At 48.9% G+C, this 18,292-nt stretch overlaps 1 protein-coding gene across 1 annotated transcript in view; it reads right to left on the bottom strand.

The window, feature by feature from the left end:
* Positions 1–1,986: 1,986 nt before the first annotated feature.
* The window catches only part of tat (tyrosine aminotransferase), a 64,107-nt gene continuing 47,801 nt past the window's right edge, over positions 1,987–18,292 (bottom strand). The window contains 8 exon segments of the mRNA XM_038806146.1: positions 1,987–2,080; positions 2,083–2,113; positions 2,115–2,147; positions 2,240–2,250; positions 2,253–2,322; positions 6,982–7,110; positions 10,558–10,710; positions 17,786–17,838. Of these exon segments, the coding sequence (XP_038662074.1) occupies positions 2,013–2,080; positions 2,083–2,113; positions 2,115–2,147; positions 2,240–2,250; positions 2,253–2,322; positions 6,982–7,110; positions 10,558–10,710; positions 17,786–17,838 (548 nt within the window). The 3' untranslated portion in view covers positions 1,987–2,012.

Genomic DNA, 18,292 nt, shown 5'->3' with positions numbered 1-18,292 from the left:
GGAGGCCCAGGAATGTTTCATGTTGGTGCGAATTCTCATTGCTGGAGACCGCTGCGACCTGTCGGAAAACCCTGCCAGACGCAGGCTTGAACTTCATTTGCATCCCGCTAATGGGATTCAGATGAAGGCTCAACCACCCAAATCGGATTCTCCATGATGTCGGCATATAAATTTGGACATTCTGAATTCTCCCTCTGTGTACCTGAACAGGTGCCGGAATGTGGCGATTAGGGGCTTTTTCCAGTAACTCATTGCAGTGTTAATGTAAGCTTACTCGTGACAATAAAGGAATTATTATTAGAATACATGCGTGTGGTGAAACACCATTTGGGATACCATTGGGACTCATCTGAACGATGCCCTTGGGCAGTCCCAGAGTTCAGGACTGGAGGCTGCCAGCAACTCTGGACCCCTGGATCACCACCACGCAGTGGGTGGGGGAGCCTCTGAAAGTGGACCTTTCAGATTAGTTATCCTGGAGCAGTCCATTCCAGCCTCAGAATGTTCTTGGAGATCCATTAACATGGCACCTGGATATAACAGCAGAACTAGATGCCATTTGGCCTGCCCCACCATTGAATACGGCATAAAACACCAGATGAGCATAATTAACGAGGTTGGGCTGGAAGATTTTGGCACGTTTCCCTCTGGCCGCTCCAGCAGGATATTCCTGTCCCTTCCACCGGGATGTAGCCTCAAAATAGGAGAATTCTGCACCCTCCTCTTTGCTTCTTTCATTCATCTTTCAATTTCCTCTGTACCTTCTGCAGTGACCTTGTTCTCGATTGTGTTATCACCCGACTTTTACATATGCACCCTTTTTTCGGCTTCATTTACTCTCTATCTCTTTTGTCAATCCAGGGGACTTCTGATTTGTTCTGCCTGGAGCCCTACAACCACCGACAATCTTGAATTCTCTTTTATTTGTTAATACAATCCATCAAGTGGTCTGCCACCTGCTCACCTTCTGTTATATCTCCTCTGATAAGAGAAGAAATTTAATCATTAATCATTCAAGCTACTTTTCTTCCTCAATGAGATTCCCCAACCTTCTCTTTGGAGTTGTACCAATTTAACAGCTGAGAATTTCCCTCTGGGACTAGAGGGAGGGTAACTATTCTACCTGCATTCCCTGGCAGTGTACAATGTGGGGATGTTGTGACCTTGACACTTCCACCTAATATCTGTCCTTGGCAAAGCCACACTGGAGCTCACATCAGTCATAGTTGCCCTGCCCAATGCCATGTGGTCTGTGCAGTGTTAGGCCCCAGTATCAAAAACATTGCTGTCATTGTGCGACTTCTTTCTCTGGTCATTTCACTTGCCATCAAGCCATCAGACCATAAGACATAGGAACAGAATTAGGCCATTCAGTCCATCGAGTCTGCTCACCATTCAATCATAGCTGATACGTTTCTCATTCCCATTCTCCTGCCTTCTCCCCATAACCCCTGATACCCCTTATTAATCAAGAACCTATCTATCTCTGTCTTAAAGACACTCAGTGATTTGGCCTCCACAGCCTTCTGCGGCAAAGAGTTCTACAGATTCACCACCATCTGGCTGAAGAAATTCCTCCTCATCTCTGTTTTAAAGGATCGTCCCTTTAGTCTGAGGCTGTGGCCTCGAGTATCAGGGCCGATACCAATGTATTTGAAGATGAAAGAGAAATGCTGGAAAATCTCAGCGGGTCTGGCAGCATCTGTAGGGAGAGAAAAGAGCTAACGTTTGAGTCCGATGACTCTTTGTCAAAGCAGTGACTTATGCTTTGACAAAGAGTCATCGGACTCGAAACGTTAGCTCTTTTCTCCCTACAGATGCTGCTAGACTTGCTGAGATTTTCCAGCATTTTCTCTTTCGTTTCAGATTCCAGCATCCGCAGTAATTTCTTTTATCCAATGTATTTAAAGACCTGAGCCCTGAGCATGAAATTAACCTGTTGGAGAGGGAGAGTCCCATTGAAGGATAGCAGGATTCTGGGTCTAAATGTCTCCTTCAGCCTCACTGTAGAATTATTTTGAGTCCTGAGCTGAAGGAAATGGAGTTACCGTGGCAGGAAGACAGAAAACTGACTGTTCCGCATCATCCGTTCAGTGAAGTCAATGTCGCTCCTCGAATTCTGGAAACTCATCCATATCAATTCCAACCTGACAACAAAAATTATAAATGAGAATCAGAGATGATAAAATGACAATTTAGATTCTAAAGCTTTCGTCAAGATACAGTTCCACCCACTCACCATCAGGTAATGGCTCCACAGGGGTCTGATTGCTGTAAGCCAGGAACCATTGACAGGGCATCAAAACACAGATCTGCATTGGACTGAGGAAAGAAAAGTTACAATTGGTCCAGCCTTAATTCCAACTTTAATCATTTCTTGGCTAATGGTAAAATTCTTGGTAGTGTGGATGAGCAGAGGGATCTCGGTGTCCATGTACATAGATCCCTGAAAGTTGCCACCCAGGTTGATAGGGTTGTGAAGAAGGCCTATGGTGTGTTGGCCTTTATTGGTAGAGGGATTGAGTTCCGGAGCCATGAGGTCATGTTGCAGCTGTACAAAACTCTGGTACGGGCGCATTTGGAGTATTGCGTACAGTTCTGGTCGCCTCATTATAGGAAGGACGTGGAAGCTTTGGAACGGGTGCAGAGGAGATTTACCAGGATGTTGCCTGGTATGGAGGGAAAATCTTATGAGGAAAGGCTGATGGACTTGAGGTTGTTTCGTTAGAGAGAAGGTTAAGAGGTGACTTAATAGAGGCATACAAAATGATCAGAGGGTTAGATAGGGTGGACCAGTGAGAGCCTTCTCCCGCGGATGGAGGTGGCTAGCATGAGGGGACATAGCCTTAAATTGAGGGGTAATAGATATAGGACAGAGGTCAGAGGTAGGTTTTTTACGCAAAGAGTGGTGAGGCCGTGGAATGCCCTGCCTGCAACAGTAGTGAACTCGGCAACATTGAGGGCATTTAAAAGTTTATTGGATAAGCATATGGATGATAAGGGAATAGTGTAGGTTAGATGGCCTTTAGTTTTTGACTTCCCATGTCGGTGCAACATCGTGGGCCGAAGGGCCTGTACTGCGCTGTATCGTTCTATGTACTTGTCCAATTACCATTCATCGCTTTGTCCAAATAAATGTTCATACTTTGATTGCTCACCAACATTTTGAGAAACACTCAGCCCAAACTGTCATTCTGATATGCCTTTGCCATGTTTTAGTTCTTGTTCCTGCATTACTTTCTCTAGACTCCTGTGCCCTCAATCCTGAATTCACCCACATTTCCTTCTCACTCCTGGACTCTGACTCTTCCAGCTCTGGACAGAGGCATTTTGAAAGAAAGAAACTTTCCAACCTAAGGAGGTGGTTACCTGACAGTATGCCGTGTTATCCCCGTCACCAGTTTTTGGAGCTCACAAGGAGTATAAACTGAGTTTAATTCATAGAATTTACAGTGCAGAAGGAGGCCATTCGGCCCATCAAGTCTGCACCGGCTCTTGGAAAGAGCACACTACCCAAGGTCAACACCTCCCCCTATCCCAATAACCAGTAACCCCCACCCAACACTAAGGGCAATTTTGTACACTAAGGGCATTTTGTACACTAAGGGCAATTTATCATGGCCAATCCACCTAACCTGCACATCTTTGGACTGTGGGAGGAACCGAGCACCCGGAGGAAACCCACGCACACACGGGGAGGATGTGCAGACTCCGCACAGACAGTGACCCAAGCCGGAATTGAACCTGGGACCCTGGAGCTGTGAAGCCATTGTGCTACCACAATGCTACCGTGCTGCCCAAATTAAGAAGGGTAGCACGGATAATCCAGGAAACTACAGGCCAGTGAGCCTTACATCAGTGGTAGGGAAATTACTGGAGAGAATTCTTCAAGACAGGATCTACTCCCATTTGGAAGCAAATGGACGTATTAGTGAGAGGGAGCATGGTTTTGTGAAGGGGAGGTCGTGTCTCACTAACTTGATAAGAGTTTTCGAAGAGGTCACAAAGGTGATTGATGCAGGTAGGGCAGTGGATGTTGTCTATATGGACTTCAGTAAGGCCTTTGACAAGGTCCCTCATGGTAGACTGGTACAAAAGGTGAAGTCACACGGGATGAGTGGTGAGCTGGCAAGTTGGATACAGAAGTGGCTCGGTCATAGAAGGCAGAGAGTAGCAATGGAAGGGTGCTTTTCTAATTGGAGGGCTGTGACTAGTGGTGTTCTGCAGAGATCAGTGCTTGGGACCTTTCCTGTTCGTAGTATATATAAATGATTTTGGAGGAAAATGTAACTGGTCTGATTAGTAAGTTTGCAGAGAACACAAAGGTTGGTGGAATTGCGGATAGCGATGAGGACTGTCAGAGGATACAGCAGGATTTAGATTGTTTGGAGACTTGGGCGAGAGATGGCAGATGGAGTTTAATCCAGACAATGTGAGGTAATGCATTTTAGAAGGTCCTAATGCAGATGGGGAATATACAGTGAATGGTAGAACCCTCAAGAGTACTGAAAGTCAGAGAGTCTAGGTGTACAGTCCACAGGTCACTGAAAGGGGCAACACAGGTGGAGAGGTAGTCAAGAAGGCATACGGCAGGCTTGCCTTCATTGGCCGGGGCATTGAGTATAAGAATTGGCAAGTCATGTTGCAGCTGTATAGAACCTTAGTTAGGCCACACTTGGAGTAGTGTTCAATTCTGGTCGCCACACTACCAGAAGGATGTGTAGGCTTTAGAGAGGGTGCAGAAGAGATTTGCCAGGATGTTGCCTGGTATGGAGGGCATTAGCTATGAGGAGAGGTTGAATAAACTCGGTTTGTTCCCACTGGAACGACGAAGGTTGAGGGGTGACCTGATAGAGGTCTACAAAATTATGAGGGGCATAGACAGAGTGGATAGTCAGAGACTTTTTCCTAGGGTAGAGGGGTCAATTACTAGGGGGCATAGGTTTAAGGTGCGAGGGGCAAGGTTTTAGAGGGATGTACGAGGCAAGTTTTTTACACAGAGGGTAGTGGGTGCCTGGAACTCGCTGCCGGAGGAGGTGGTGGAAGCAGGGCCGATAGTGACATTTAAGGGGCATCTTGACAAATACATGAATAGGATGGGAATAGAGGGATACGGACCTAGGAAGTGTAGAAGATTGTAGTTTAGTCGGGCAGCATGGTCGGCACGGGCTTGGAGGGCCGAATGGCCTGTTCCTATGCTGTACTTTTCTTTGTTCTTTGTTCTTTGAATTTTGGTTTATTGTAACTTAAAGGTATTTACATCAGACCCCAGCCGTGTCTGTGTGTCCGTTCAATCCTTGACCAATTTTAAACCGTGTTCAATCTCGGCTCCTTAGCGGGGGAGCTGGTATTTGGCGAGACTCACGGGGGATGGTGATTGCTCCCATCCAGTAAGTCTCATGCAGGTTATAACAAATCATTAAAGGTATCAGAAGCTATTTAGAGCGTAGTTAGCAAAGCATCTGGGATTTTGGGCTTCATAAATAGAGACATTGAGCAGAAAAACGGGGAGCTACTCTGAACCTTTAGAAAGTTCTACTTCGATTGCAATGATAGAGTATTGTATCCAGTTCTGGCCACAGCATTTTCTGTGCGGAATTCTCCAACCCTTCCCACCAGCAGAATTTCCGGTCTTACCAAAGTTGAGCCCCACAGTGGGTTCCCCGATGGTGAACCTGGCAAAGAATGTGAACCAGCATCAAATCTGGCAGGATCGGCAGATTCCGCAAGCCATCTCTACCATGAGAAACTCCACCTGCGAAGATTGCCAGTGCCTTTGAGAGGGTGCAGAGCAGATTTACCAGAATGGTTCCAGGGATGAGGGATTGTAGTTTGGGGGAAGCTGGGGTTGTTCTCCTTGGGGCAAAGCAGATTAAGGGGAGATTTGGTAGAGGTGTACAAGATAATGACAGGCTCAGACAAAGAAAAACGGTTTCCAAAAACTGATGGTTCAAGATTTGGTGGAAGAGAAACAGTGAGAATGTGGAAGAAAATGTTTTTAATGCAGTGAGTGGTAATCACTGGGAAGCCCGTTGCCCACTAGGATGGGGTAAGTGGAAATGCTCAACCACCTTGCCAAGAAATTGAATGTGCATTTGAATGAGTGCCTTAGAATCATAGAATCCCTACAGTGCAGAAGGAGGCCATTCGGCCCATCGATTCTGCACGGACCTGTGGAAAGAGTACCCTACCTAGGCTCACGCCTCCACCCTATCCCCGTAACCCCACCTAACCTTTTGGACACTTGAGGACAATTTAGAATGGCTAATCCACCTAACCTGCACATCTTTGGACTGTGGGAGGAAACCGGAGCACCCGGACAAAACCCACGCAGACACGGGGAGAACATGCAGGCTCCACACTTCAGTCACCCAAGGCCAGAATTGAACCTGGGTCGCCGGCGCCGTGAGGCAGCAGTGCTAACCACTGTGTTTCCGTGCCCCCCGGTGCTGTGATGCAACAGTGCTAACCATTGTGTCACCGTGCCGTCTGGTGCTGTGAGGCAGCAGTGCTAACTATTGCGCTATGGTGCTGGGCCATTTAACAGTCAACACCATTGCTGTGGATCTGGAGTCACATATAGACCAGTCCAGGTGAGGATGGCTGATTGGCAGATTTCCCAGGTGGATTTTTGTGACAGTCGACAATGATTTCATGGTCATCTTTTGACTTTTAATTCCAGATTTATTAAAATTTAATTAAAATTTCTCCATCTGTCATGGTGGATTCGAACCCAGGTCCCCAGACGATTACCCTGGGTCTCTGGATTATTAGCTTAGTGACAATATTGCACAGCACCACCTCCCCACCACTACACAGCTGCATTTACACAGCTGCAGAAATACTGGGCAATTGGACTGACTGGATTGTTCTACAGACAGACAACATGGTCTCAATAGGCTGAATTCCTTGCTTCTGTGCAGGAATGACTCTAACCAGAGATTGTCCAGAGTCCAGTGAGAGTGTGCAGCACAGCATTACCTTCAGGAAGCTGATGGTTCCAGCATAAAACTCTTTAGTTGTTTTTTTCAGAATATTTTCCAGTGCTCCTTGTACAATTGTACATGGGCCAAGTATCCTTTGGCTCAGAGAGACCAGGCCAGCTCGGATCTGAAGGAACAAATTATTGGTTTAGTTTGTGTCAGAGAGTATGGTCCATGTTCCATAAAAAAGCAAAGGCTAATGAAAACATTAATTGTTTCTCTGGGTGTTGGGATAAGGCCCACTGTGAATAAACTCCTGTGTTACCGTCAAGATGGGTAAATATGATTACAAAACAGACTGGAGGAGTTGAATTATCAGGTCTTCTATTTGAACATTAAACACTAACTCCCCTCTTCTCCTAATCCTATTATTCCCATCTACTCAATCCATCTCTCTGGTCTAATTTAGATAAATGTTAACAGATTTTGCCTTAACCAGACGGCGTGCTCTCCAGTTTCACTCCAGGTCGCCAAAAGACTTTCCATAATCTTCTAATGTTCTCTGGTTACGTGCAAGATGAAAGCGAATTGAGGAGTGGAGAAGGAGTATTGAGGGGAGAAAATGTATTCATTAATGGGAAGTGAGCGTCGCTGGCTAGACTAGTATTTATTGTCCATCTCTCATTGCCCTTGGAAGGATGGTGGGGATCCATCTTCTTGAACCTCTGGAGTTTATGTAGGTTTTCTCAAGGTGTTGTTATGGAGGGAGTTCCAGGATTTTGACCAGTGATAATAAAGGAACCATAAGACCATAAGACATAGAAGCAGAATTAGGCCACTCGGCTAATCGAGTCTGCTCCGCTATTCAATCATGGCTGATATTTTTCTCATACTCATTCTCCTGCCTTCTTCCCATAACCCCTGATCCCCTTATTAATCAAGAACCTATCTTAAAGACACTCGGTGATTTGGTCTCCACAGCCTTCTGCGGCAAAGAGTTCCACAGATTCACCACCCTCTGGCTGAAGAAATTCCTCCTCATCTCTGTTTTAAAGGATCATCCCTTCAGCCTGAGATTGTGTCCTCTGCTTCTAGTTTCAATAAGATCCCCCCTCATCCTTCTAAACTCCAACGAGTACCAACACAGAGTCCTCAACCGTTCTTAATATGACAAACTCTTCATTCCGGAGATCATTCTTGTGAACCTCCTCTGGACCGTTTCCAAGGCCTGCAACCGTGAGAATGGTTTCAAGTCAGGTGTTGTGTGGCTTGGAGGGTTTAGTAACTTGAGGAAGCAGGTGAAAATTGAACATTAATTTATTTTAACTATACACAATGGTCTGCGTAAAGGAGCATCTCGCTCTCAGTTTGCTAGGAGGATTAAACTGTCACGACTCTGCTTTGGGCTAGCTTTTATATCACTGCATAATGAACCCCAGGCAGGTGGCTTCCACTCCCTATCTGGATAGCTTGTACTCCGCGAGTTCATGGGGAGATCAATAATGGTTTCCCAATGGTCCTCATAGGGGTTACAACAACCCTCCCCACCAAAGTCCGAAACTCCCCCTTCAACCATCAATGGCGGGGGCCTTCTGCGCCGTTTTGCCCACAGCAGTACTTCTGCCCGCGGTGACTGAGGGTCGCGGGAGTGTAGCGGTTCGCTGATCGCCATTTCCTGGCTGGCCACCGAAGTGAGACGCCTGGGGCCCCGGTCCGTGATACGTCGTCGCCTTCTGGAATGGGTTCCTCTGCCTCCATGTCGGACTCGGAGTCATCTTCCTCCTGCTGGATTTGGCAATGTGACCAGGGCACCTGGGATCCCGGGCTGAGGGGCGGTTCGAGGTGTGGCAGAGATGCCAATGTTGTCGTTCAGTCATCGAGAAGTTTGGGTTCCCACTTCAGCAGGCGGTCCAAATGCTTGCGGTGGACCTTCCCCTAAACACGGACCTTATAAGACGCAGGACCCGTTTGCTGGGGAAGCCACAACTCTCCATCCCCACAATTGCAGCACAGACAGCATCCTCTTATGTTGTGCCTCTACTTTGCCACCGAGACTCGGGAATGTGAAACTTAGCTGAATTCGGAGTCTGCGGCCCATCAACAGCTCTGCAGAGATGTTGTCACAAGGGGCGTTGTGCAACAATTTCAAAAGAACCCCACCAACTGCATATCCATAGACCCTGCGGATAGTTTCTTTAAGCCCATTCTGCAAAACCATTGGAGGAGGGATGGATTAGTCCAAATACTGGTCCTCTTCACAATACCGACCAGTTCCTCACTAGCATCCAATTATCCTTCAGCAGAACCTCAGGGATTTTGTGGGTGCTTACAATTCCCCAGAGCTTCTCTAACATGGCCCTGGACATTGTGGGGGCCATCTTGCACACCTCCAGCCACTTTGAGTGGGCATCCATGACCACAAGGAACATAGAACCCAGGAACAGTCCTGCAAAATCTGCGTGGAGGTGCACCCATGGACATCCCAGCCTTTCCCAGTGAGTCTTACCCACTCAATGTCCCCATTGATGCCTGACCATCAGACATAACTGTGGGCCAACATTTTAGAGGCACCCAGATGGCCACTGTGAAGGTCTTAGCAGGGCATCTTCTCCTTTGTGATGGCCACTACACTCACCTGTACCCCCTGATTCTCCTGGAACTCTGGCATCCCACTGGTGTCTTCCACCGTGAAGACTGATGCAAAATAACTATTCAGTTCCTCTGCCATTTCTTTGTTTCCTATTATTACTTCTCCAGCCACATTTTCCAGTGGTCCAATGTCTATTTTTGCCTCTCTCTTACCTTTTATATATCAAAAGTTCTCTTCTTATTTCATCTTCTCCCCCCCTTATTGCTTTTTTAGTTGTCCTCTGCTCTGTTTTAAAGGCTTCCCAATCCTCTGGCTTCCCACTAATCCACGCCACTTTGTTTGCTTTTACTTTTGCTCTAATGCTGTCTTTGACTTCCCTCGTCAGCCATAGATGCCTTGTCCTCTCCTTAGTATTTTCCACCTCCTCAGGATGAATTTCTGTTGTGCCTCACAAATAACCCCCACTGTCTTCCTTTTTCCAAACAACTATTTAGTATTTTAGTGATGATCTTATACTTATTGCTGCTGTCTTACAGTAGTTTAAGACAAGGCTTATGCCTGATTCCTAATAATAATTCTTACTGAGCCTCAACTTCTGATTTATTAGATTTCCAGCCAGCTGTTTTTTGTGAGGGCCACAAAGAATTCAGCACAAATTTGTAGAGTCAAACAGAAAGTAACTTTATTGCCAACAATACCTGCCATTCACCACTGATTCCTTCTCTAGCCAGTACCACACTGGCCATCTCTATTGATACAGCTGCACTGCTAATGATTTTATCCCCCCCCCCCCCCCCCCCCCCCCCCCCCCCCCTTGACCCCGCCCAGGCCCCGCCCCTCCTCATTCATTGGGGGAGCTCATATTCCTCAATGAACATGGGGTAACCAATTATCCCCAGCCAATAGGATCTGGACAGGTTATCACACATTCTCTGTTGACTGGTCACTTTCTTCACCCTAACTCCTAGCACCTATTGTTTACTGATTTTTTAGTTTACTGATAACTCTCACCAATTGATCAGCCAGTTTCCTAATGGAGCTCACCTCTCTGCTAAAGATGTTGTTACGGTCATGAATGAGAATCCAGCCCATTCGCCAGCCAGGAACAAGCCATCGTTTGGCTAGACCACCACAGGAGAGAATGGGGACACTGCTGCTCAGAGAGCTGAGGGCAATGAACTTGCAATCTGGGAAGACCTGGAGAATACACAGAACAAAGGTTAGAGACCATCTTAATAATAGTATTCAAATTCATTCTCTAAAAATTAGGCAATAAAGAAAACATTTTGAGATAACGGTGGATTAGGTTTCCATCATGCATGAACCTGCAGACAGTTCTAAATCAACCTCAAATATGTACTGAATTAATCAGCAATATATACCAGGCCTGTTGTCACACTCTGAACTGTGTATATACCAGTCCTGTTGTCACTCTGAACTGTGTATATACCAGGCCTATTGTCACACTCCAGCCTGTGTATATACCAGGCCTGTTGTCACTCTGTACTGTGTATATACCAGTCCTGTTGTCACTCTCCAGCCTGTGTATATACCAGGCCTGTTGTCACTCTGTACTGTGTATATACCAGTCCTGTTGTCACTCTCCAGCCTGTGTATATACCAGGCCTGTTGTCACTCTGTACTGTGTATATACCAGTCCTGTTGTCACACTTCAGCCTGTGTATATACCAGGCCTGTTGTCACTCTGTACTGTGTATATACCAGTCCTGTTGTCACTCTCCAGCCTGTGTATATACCAGGCCTGTTGTCACTCTTAACTGCATATATACCAGGCCTATTGTCACACTTCAGCCTGTGTATATACCAGTCCTGTTGTCACACTCCAGCCTGTGTATATACCAGTCCTGTTGTCACTCTCCAGCCTGTGTATATACCAGGCCTGTTGTCACTCTGTACTGTGTATATACCAGTCCTGTTGTCACTCTCCAGCCTGTGTATATACCAGGCCTATTGTCACACTTCAGCCTGTGTATATACCAGGCCTGTTGTCACACTCCAGCCTGTGTATATACCAGGCCTGTTGTCACACTCCAGCCTGTGTATATACCAGTCCTGTTGTCACTCTCCAGCCTGTGTATATACCAGGCCTGTTGTCACTCTGTACTGTGTATATACCAGTCCTGTTGTCACTCTCCAGCCTGTGTATATACCAGTCCTGTTGTCACTCTCCAGCCTGTGTATATACCAGGCCTGTTGTCACACTCCAGCCTGTGTATATACCAGGCCTGTTGTCACTCTCTGTACTGTGTATATACCAGGCCTGTTGTCACACTTCAGCCTGTGTATATACCAGGCCTGTTGTCACACTTCAGCCTGTGTATATACCAGGCCTGTTGTCACACTTCAGCCTGTATATATACCAGGCTTGTTGTCACACTTCAGCCTGTGTATATACCAGGCCTGTTGTCACACTCCAGCCTGTGTATATACCAGGCCTGTTGTCACATTCCAGCCTGTGTATATACCAGGCCTGTTGTCACACTTCAGCCTGTGTATATACCAGGCCTGTTGTCACATTCCAGCCTGTGTATATACCAGGCCTGTTGTCACACTCCAGCCTGTGTATATACCAGGCCTGTTGTCACTCTCTGTACTGTGTATATACCAGGCCTGTTGTCACTCTCTGTACTGTGTATATACCAGGCCTGTTGTCACACTCCAGCCTGTGCATATACCAGGCCTGTTGTCACACTCCAGCCTGTGTATATACCAGGCCTGTTGTCACTCTCTGTACTGTGTATATACCAGGCCTGTTGTCACACTCCAGCCTGTGTATATACCAGGCCTGTTGTCACTCTCTGTACTGTGCATATACCAGGCCTGTTGTCACACTCCAGCCTGTGTATATACCAGGCCTGTTGTCACATTTCAGCCTGTGTATATACCAGGCCTGTTGTCACACTCCAGCCTGTGTATATACCAGTCCTGTTGACACACTCTGCCCTGTGTATAAAACAGGCCTGTTGTCACTCTCTGTACTGTGTATATACCAGGCCTGTTGTCACACTCCAGCCTGTGTATATACCAGGCCTGTTGTTGCTCTCCAGCCTGTGTATATACCAGTCCTGTTGACACACTCCGCCCTGTGTATATACCAGGCCTGTTGTCACACTCCAGCCTGTGTATATACCAGGCCTGTTGTCACTCTCCAGCCTGTGTAAATACCAGTCCTGTTGACACACTCCGCCCTGTGTATAAAACAGGCCTGTTGACACACTCTGTACTGTGTTTATACCAGGCTTGTTGTCACACTCTAGCCTGTGTATATACTAGGATTGTTGTCACACTCTGTACTGTGTATATATGAAGACTTTTGTCGCATAAAGTGCTGTATGTATACCAAGGCTCTTGTTGCGTTTTCCTTTCCACATTGTCACCCAAAGTCAAGGAGAATCGATCATTGACTTTTTGGCCCATCTGCGAAAACTTGCTGAATTCCACGAGTTGGGAACAATGCTCAACAAAACGTTAAGAATCCACAATGCAGCAGAAACCCACTTCGACTCACAGCGAATGGGAGGGATAGCCATCTCCTGTGAAAGCGCAGAGCAGGGAGTTCCAGAACTCCGGGCAATGGAAGTCCTGAACTTAGGGTGGCCGAACAGGCAGCTGGCAGCCTTACCAATGTCCGACGAGGCGGGTCCCCGACCCTGAGACCTTTACCGCAAGACGCAGGCTGCAGTTTCTCCAAACTGAGTAAACCTAGACCGTGGTCACGGGCCCACGACAGGCCATGTGAGGGCCCACCACACCATCATCCCACCAGGCACACAGGTCCTCCCCATGACTGGCATCACTACTTGGATGAGGAAGATGAGTAGTACTAACAGCTACATTGCATAGCAGCACGAGTGGCATCGATCCATGTCACCCTGCAGGTAAACAGGCATCCCATGTACCCGCACAGACCAGAGGGCATCTTGGCAAAATTCCCAATGTATTCAAGGAAGGCTGGCCCCAAAGGGGCAGTGGCCAAGATCAGCGAGGACTGATTAGCACAGCTGTGCTATTTTCGGGCCTGCCCAGCCCCGTATGGCCTGCGGCCAAAAGTAGTTGCAGAACTGGATCGCTTGGAACCTGGGCATAATTCGCCCGTACAGTTCTCCGACTGGGCAGTGCCAGTTGTGCCCGTGATGAAACGTAATGGCTCCCTGCACCTATGCAGCGATTGTAAGGTGCTGCTAAGCCATGTCTCAGTTGGATTGCTACCTTGTTCCCCACAGAGAGGAATTGTACGAAAAACTTAGTGGTGGTCGAACCTTTACAAAACTGGACATGAGCCAAACATATCTCCAGCTGGTTCTGGACACAGGGTCCTGGAAATGTGTGTCGGTGAATACACCCAAATGCCCTTTGGTGTTTCCTCTACTTGTGCCAACGACCCCACATCCATCCTCCACCCCAACTCCTGAATCGCCGCCTTCCCCAGGACCACATCCATCCGGTGCGGAGCGTGATCCGAGAGCGCAATTGACGAATACTCCGACCTCGTCACTCCAGCCAACAGCCCCTTCACCAAAACAAAAAAGTCAAAATCATCTTGTGCACCGGGGGAAAAAAAGGAATAGTCCCAATCCCTTGGGGGGTAATATCCTCCACAGGTCCAACCCCCCCATCTCCCTCATAAGCCCAGTCAACGCCTCGCACCCCCCGATGGGGTCAGTGAACGTGGCTGGATCTGCCCACCCTCGGCTCCAGCACTGTATTCCAATCCCCCCTCCCCAAATCAACTCATGGGGAACCAGATTGGGAATGGCAGCCAACGTTCTCTTCAGGAACCCCGCAACATCCCTATTGGGGGCGTATATGCTAACCAAGGCTAACAGCCTCTCCTCCACGCACCTGAGACAATCAGGTACCTACCCCCCCAAATCTGCCACCACCTTCTCCATCTGAAACCTCACCCGCTTGTCGATCAAAATCATCCCCTCCCCCTGGGCCCCACTATTAAACCCCGAATGAAACCCCTGGCTCACCCAGCCCTTCCTAAGCCTCATCTGTCCTTCACCCTCAGATGTGTCTCCTGCAGCATCACATCAGCCTTTAAACTCTTCAAATGCACAAAAACTCTCGCTCTCGTCACCGGTCCCCTTCACCCCCTCACGTCCCACGTCACCATTCTGACCAGGGATCTCTCAGCACTCCCTGCCCCTTCTATCACCATCACCACTACCCCAGGCCCCGCCCCATCCCTTAGTCACCATCAACCCCCACCCCCCCTTCCCAGAATCCCCCCAGCCACTTCCTCTTGCAAACACCTCTCCCAGTATCGATCCCCTCCCCCCACCATTCACCCTAACAAGATCCATCGACACCTGCTTGACCCCCTCTCCTTCCCACCACACTCCTGTTCGCCAGTCAACCTTTGTTTGCTGGCATGGCCCCCCCTGACAGAGCCCCCTCCTCCTCCCAAACACACCCTCAGCAACCCAGCCCCCCCCATGCCCAGGACCCTCCAACCCCCCCCCCCCCCCCCCTCCACCCCACACTCCCACCAAAAGTAAACTTCACTGTCCCACCCCCAGCCATACAGTCAGGGTATGGGGGAATACATCCACAGTACAAAAGAAAACACACCAAAAAAAAACCCCAGTGGAAAAATAGTCAAAGCAAAAAGATAACAGCGTACAGCGTCCAAGTCTAAATCCTACAACCCATCTCAGACCCAGTCCTTCAGCCTTCACAAATGCCTCTGCCTCCTCCACCATCTCAAAATAGTAATCCTTCGAATTCTCAGCTTCGGCGGGGAGTCCACTCCAGACCTCATCACGTTGTTGTACAATGTCGCCTTCATCCGACCAAAGGTCGCCTGCCTTCTCGCCAGCTCCGCCGTAAGATCTTCGCATATCCATTATCCAACGCCTTCCCACTTCACCTCTCGCCTCTGCCTCACCCAACTCAAAGCCTTCACCTTCACGGTAACTCTGGAAGCCGACAATGACCGCGTTGGTGCCTCTCCGTTTGCACATCATTAGCGGTCCCGACCCGGTATTCACCGGGGCCTCCACGATTCTCTGCCTCCGATGGGCCGAGTTCCCGTTGTGCAGTTTACTTGAGCTCTTAAAACATTATGAAACCGGTGTCGTGGCTGCTGAGGGAGAGAGAGGGGAGATGGAAAGTGTCCAACATCGCCATAGTTTGCTGACAGTTGTGCCGCTGGCCAGGCATCAACACTAAGGGCGGAATTCTCCGCTCCCGTGCTGCATCGGAAGGCCGTCGTGAACTCAGCCGAGTTTCATGACGGCCTCGGAGGCCGCTCCTCGCACCCTATTCACCCCCGCCCCAGGGGGCCAGGAGCGGTGCTCCGTAAATGACGCAACGGCGGTGCATAAGTGACGTCAGCCGCGCATGCGCAGGTTGGCCGGCTCCAACCCGCGCATGCGCGGTTGCCGTCTTCCCCTCCGCTGCCCCGCAAGACGTGGCGGCTTGATCTTGTGGGGCGGCGGAAGGGAAAGAGTGCGTCTCTTGGAGATGCCGGCCCGACGATCGGTGGGCACCGATTCACGATGTTCACGATGGCAGCGACCAGGTGTGGTTGCCGCTGGCGTGAACAGGTCGGGAACGTCAGGCCGTTCGGCCCACCCGGGCCAGAGATTCGCCAGTCGCCGTGACAAACGGTGACCGGCGATTCTCCGAGCGGGGGGGGAAGAATCGCGGGGGGTGCCAGGGCAGCGTGTCGTGAGTCGCCCGGCCCTCCCGCGATTCTCCCACCCGGCGTGGGGAGCGGAGAATCGCGCCCTTAGTTCCAGGAACGGAGAATCTAGTCCAGGGCTCTCCCATTAATGGGAAGCCGGTGGTGTCGTGACATTGTCACTGGATTAGGAATCCAGAGACCCAGAGTAATGCTCTGGACCCAGGTTTAAATCCCACCATTGCAGAAAGTGAAATTTGAATTCAAAAAGAAAAATGGAATTAAAAGTCTAATGATGACCATGAAACCAATGTCGCTTGTCATAAAAACCCATCTGGTTCACTAATGTCCTTTAGGGAAGGAAATCTGCCATCCTTACCTGGTCTGGTCTACATGTGACTCCAGACCCACAGCAATGTGGTTGACTCTTGACTGCCCCTCAAGGGCAATTAGTGATGGGCCATAAATGCTGGTTCATGTCCCATGAACAAATTTCAAAAAATTTTAACCCAAGATGAGGGGCTGGTTTCTCCGGTTAGCGACACCGAAATCGTGTCCAAATTCCCGACAGAATTTGGGGTGGCGCCGCTTCTGCGATGCTAGCTCCCAGCAAAACGGGGAATCGTGGCCATTTTGTGCCAGTTTTCCTCACTGTTCCCACGCCGGCATAGGGACATAGGCTGGGATTCTCCGAGCAAGTGTCGGGTCGGAGAATCGCCGGCGATGAGGGAAATTCCCGCCATGCCGCTCCGACACCAGGACGCGATTCTCCAGCGAATGGAGAATCGGAGCCGGTCAGGCACCACTGAAAGAGGCCCCAACGCGATTCTCCGCGGTCGACCGGCCGAATTCCAGCCGAGTTCCACCAGCGTGGTTCTAACCTGGTACCACCCGGTGGGAGCTCCAACCCGTGGCCGCGGTGGCTATCCTGGGATCTGACTCCAGGGAGGAGGGTGGCCTCCATGGCGTCCAGGCCCACAATCAGAGGCTATCGATTAGTGAGTACCCGTGATCTGGAGGTCTAAGCCATGTTGCGTGACACCGGCGTGGAGACGGCCACCATACGCATGCGCCGCCACGAAGACAGGCGTTGTGCGCATATGATGACCTGCGCCGGCTCTGCAGGGCCCCTTTTCGGTGCTGGAGCTGCGCGCAGCACTCCGGCACCGTGCTGGCCCACTGAGGACCGCTGAATTGCTGGGCCAGGAGGCCCATTGACGCCGCTGTACACCACTCCGGTGTTTACGCTGGCATCAACACTTGGCCGGGATTTCGGAGGATCTAGCCATAATCTCCAAATCGGAGAATCTAGCCCGAGGAGATTACTTTTAGTCTGTGGGATTCTCTTCCCATGAGACCAGTGGAGCGGAGAATATTTGGATAGATTGTTGACCGATGAGAGAGTCAAAGCGGATAGAAGGTAATCAGGAAATAGAGTTGAGGTCACAATGAGATTTGGCATGATCTTATCAAATGACGGCAAGCTCAAGGGGCCGAATAGCCTCCTGTTGCTTCCAATTCATCTGTTCATGAAAAATTGGCTGTGTATTGCCAGAGATAGACTGTTCCAGGTACAAAGTGCATATCTTGCCAAAACCCAATTTTGTCCAATTTTCTCACCATATCTCCATAGATTTCATCAGCCAGGATTGGAATGTAATTCCTAGCTGCAACTGAAAGAGAAATAAACCCAAGCATCAAATGTTGTAATTAATGGGAGTAACAGTAAATATTTTCCAAAGCTATTTGTTTTTAAAAGTTATATTTCAGTGTTGGATGATTCCCCAGAGTCTCCCTATCCCAAATGCACCAACACCCCCTCACGGGACTGCACTCTCCCAGTCCCCGTACTGACACCAATGACTTTTATATAGTTCTGAAAGAACATCGACTCTGCATATTTCCTCATTAAACCTATCAAACTGGGAAAAGAGATGCTGCCGCAGACAATTTCCAGCCAATACTGAGTACAGCCACCCCTTTGTCCCCCAACAATTACCATATAGAATCATACAGTACAGAAGGAGATCATTAAGCCCATTGAATTTAGGTCTTCTCTTTGATAGGGCTGTCTAATTTGTCCCACACCATGCTCTTTCCCAGAGCCTTGCAAAGTTTACCAATTTC

Source organism: Scyliorhinus canicula, chromosome 9, assembly GCF_902713615.1.
Source record: "Scyliorhinus canicula chromosome 9, sScyCan1.1, whole genome shotgun sequence".
Taxonomy (NCBI): Eukaryota; Metazoa; Chordata; class Chondrichthyes; order Carcharhiniformes; family Scyliorhinidae; genus Scyliorhinus; species Scyliorhinus canicula.
Note: the sequence above shows the minus strand (reverse complement) of the source record. Positions and strands in the feature narration are given on the sequence as shown.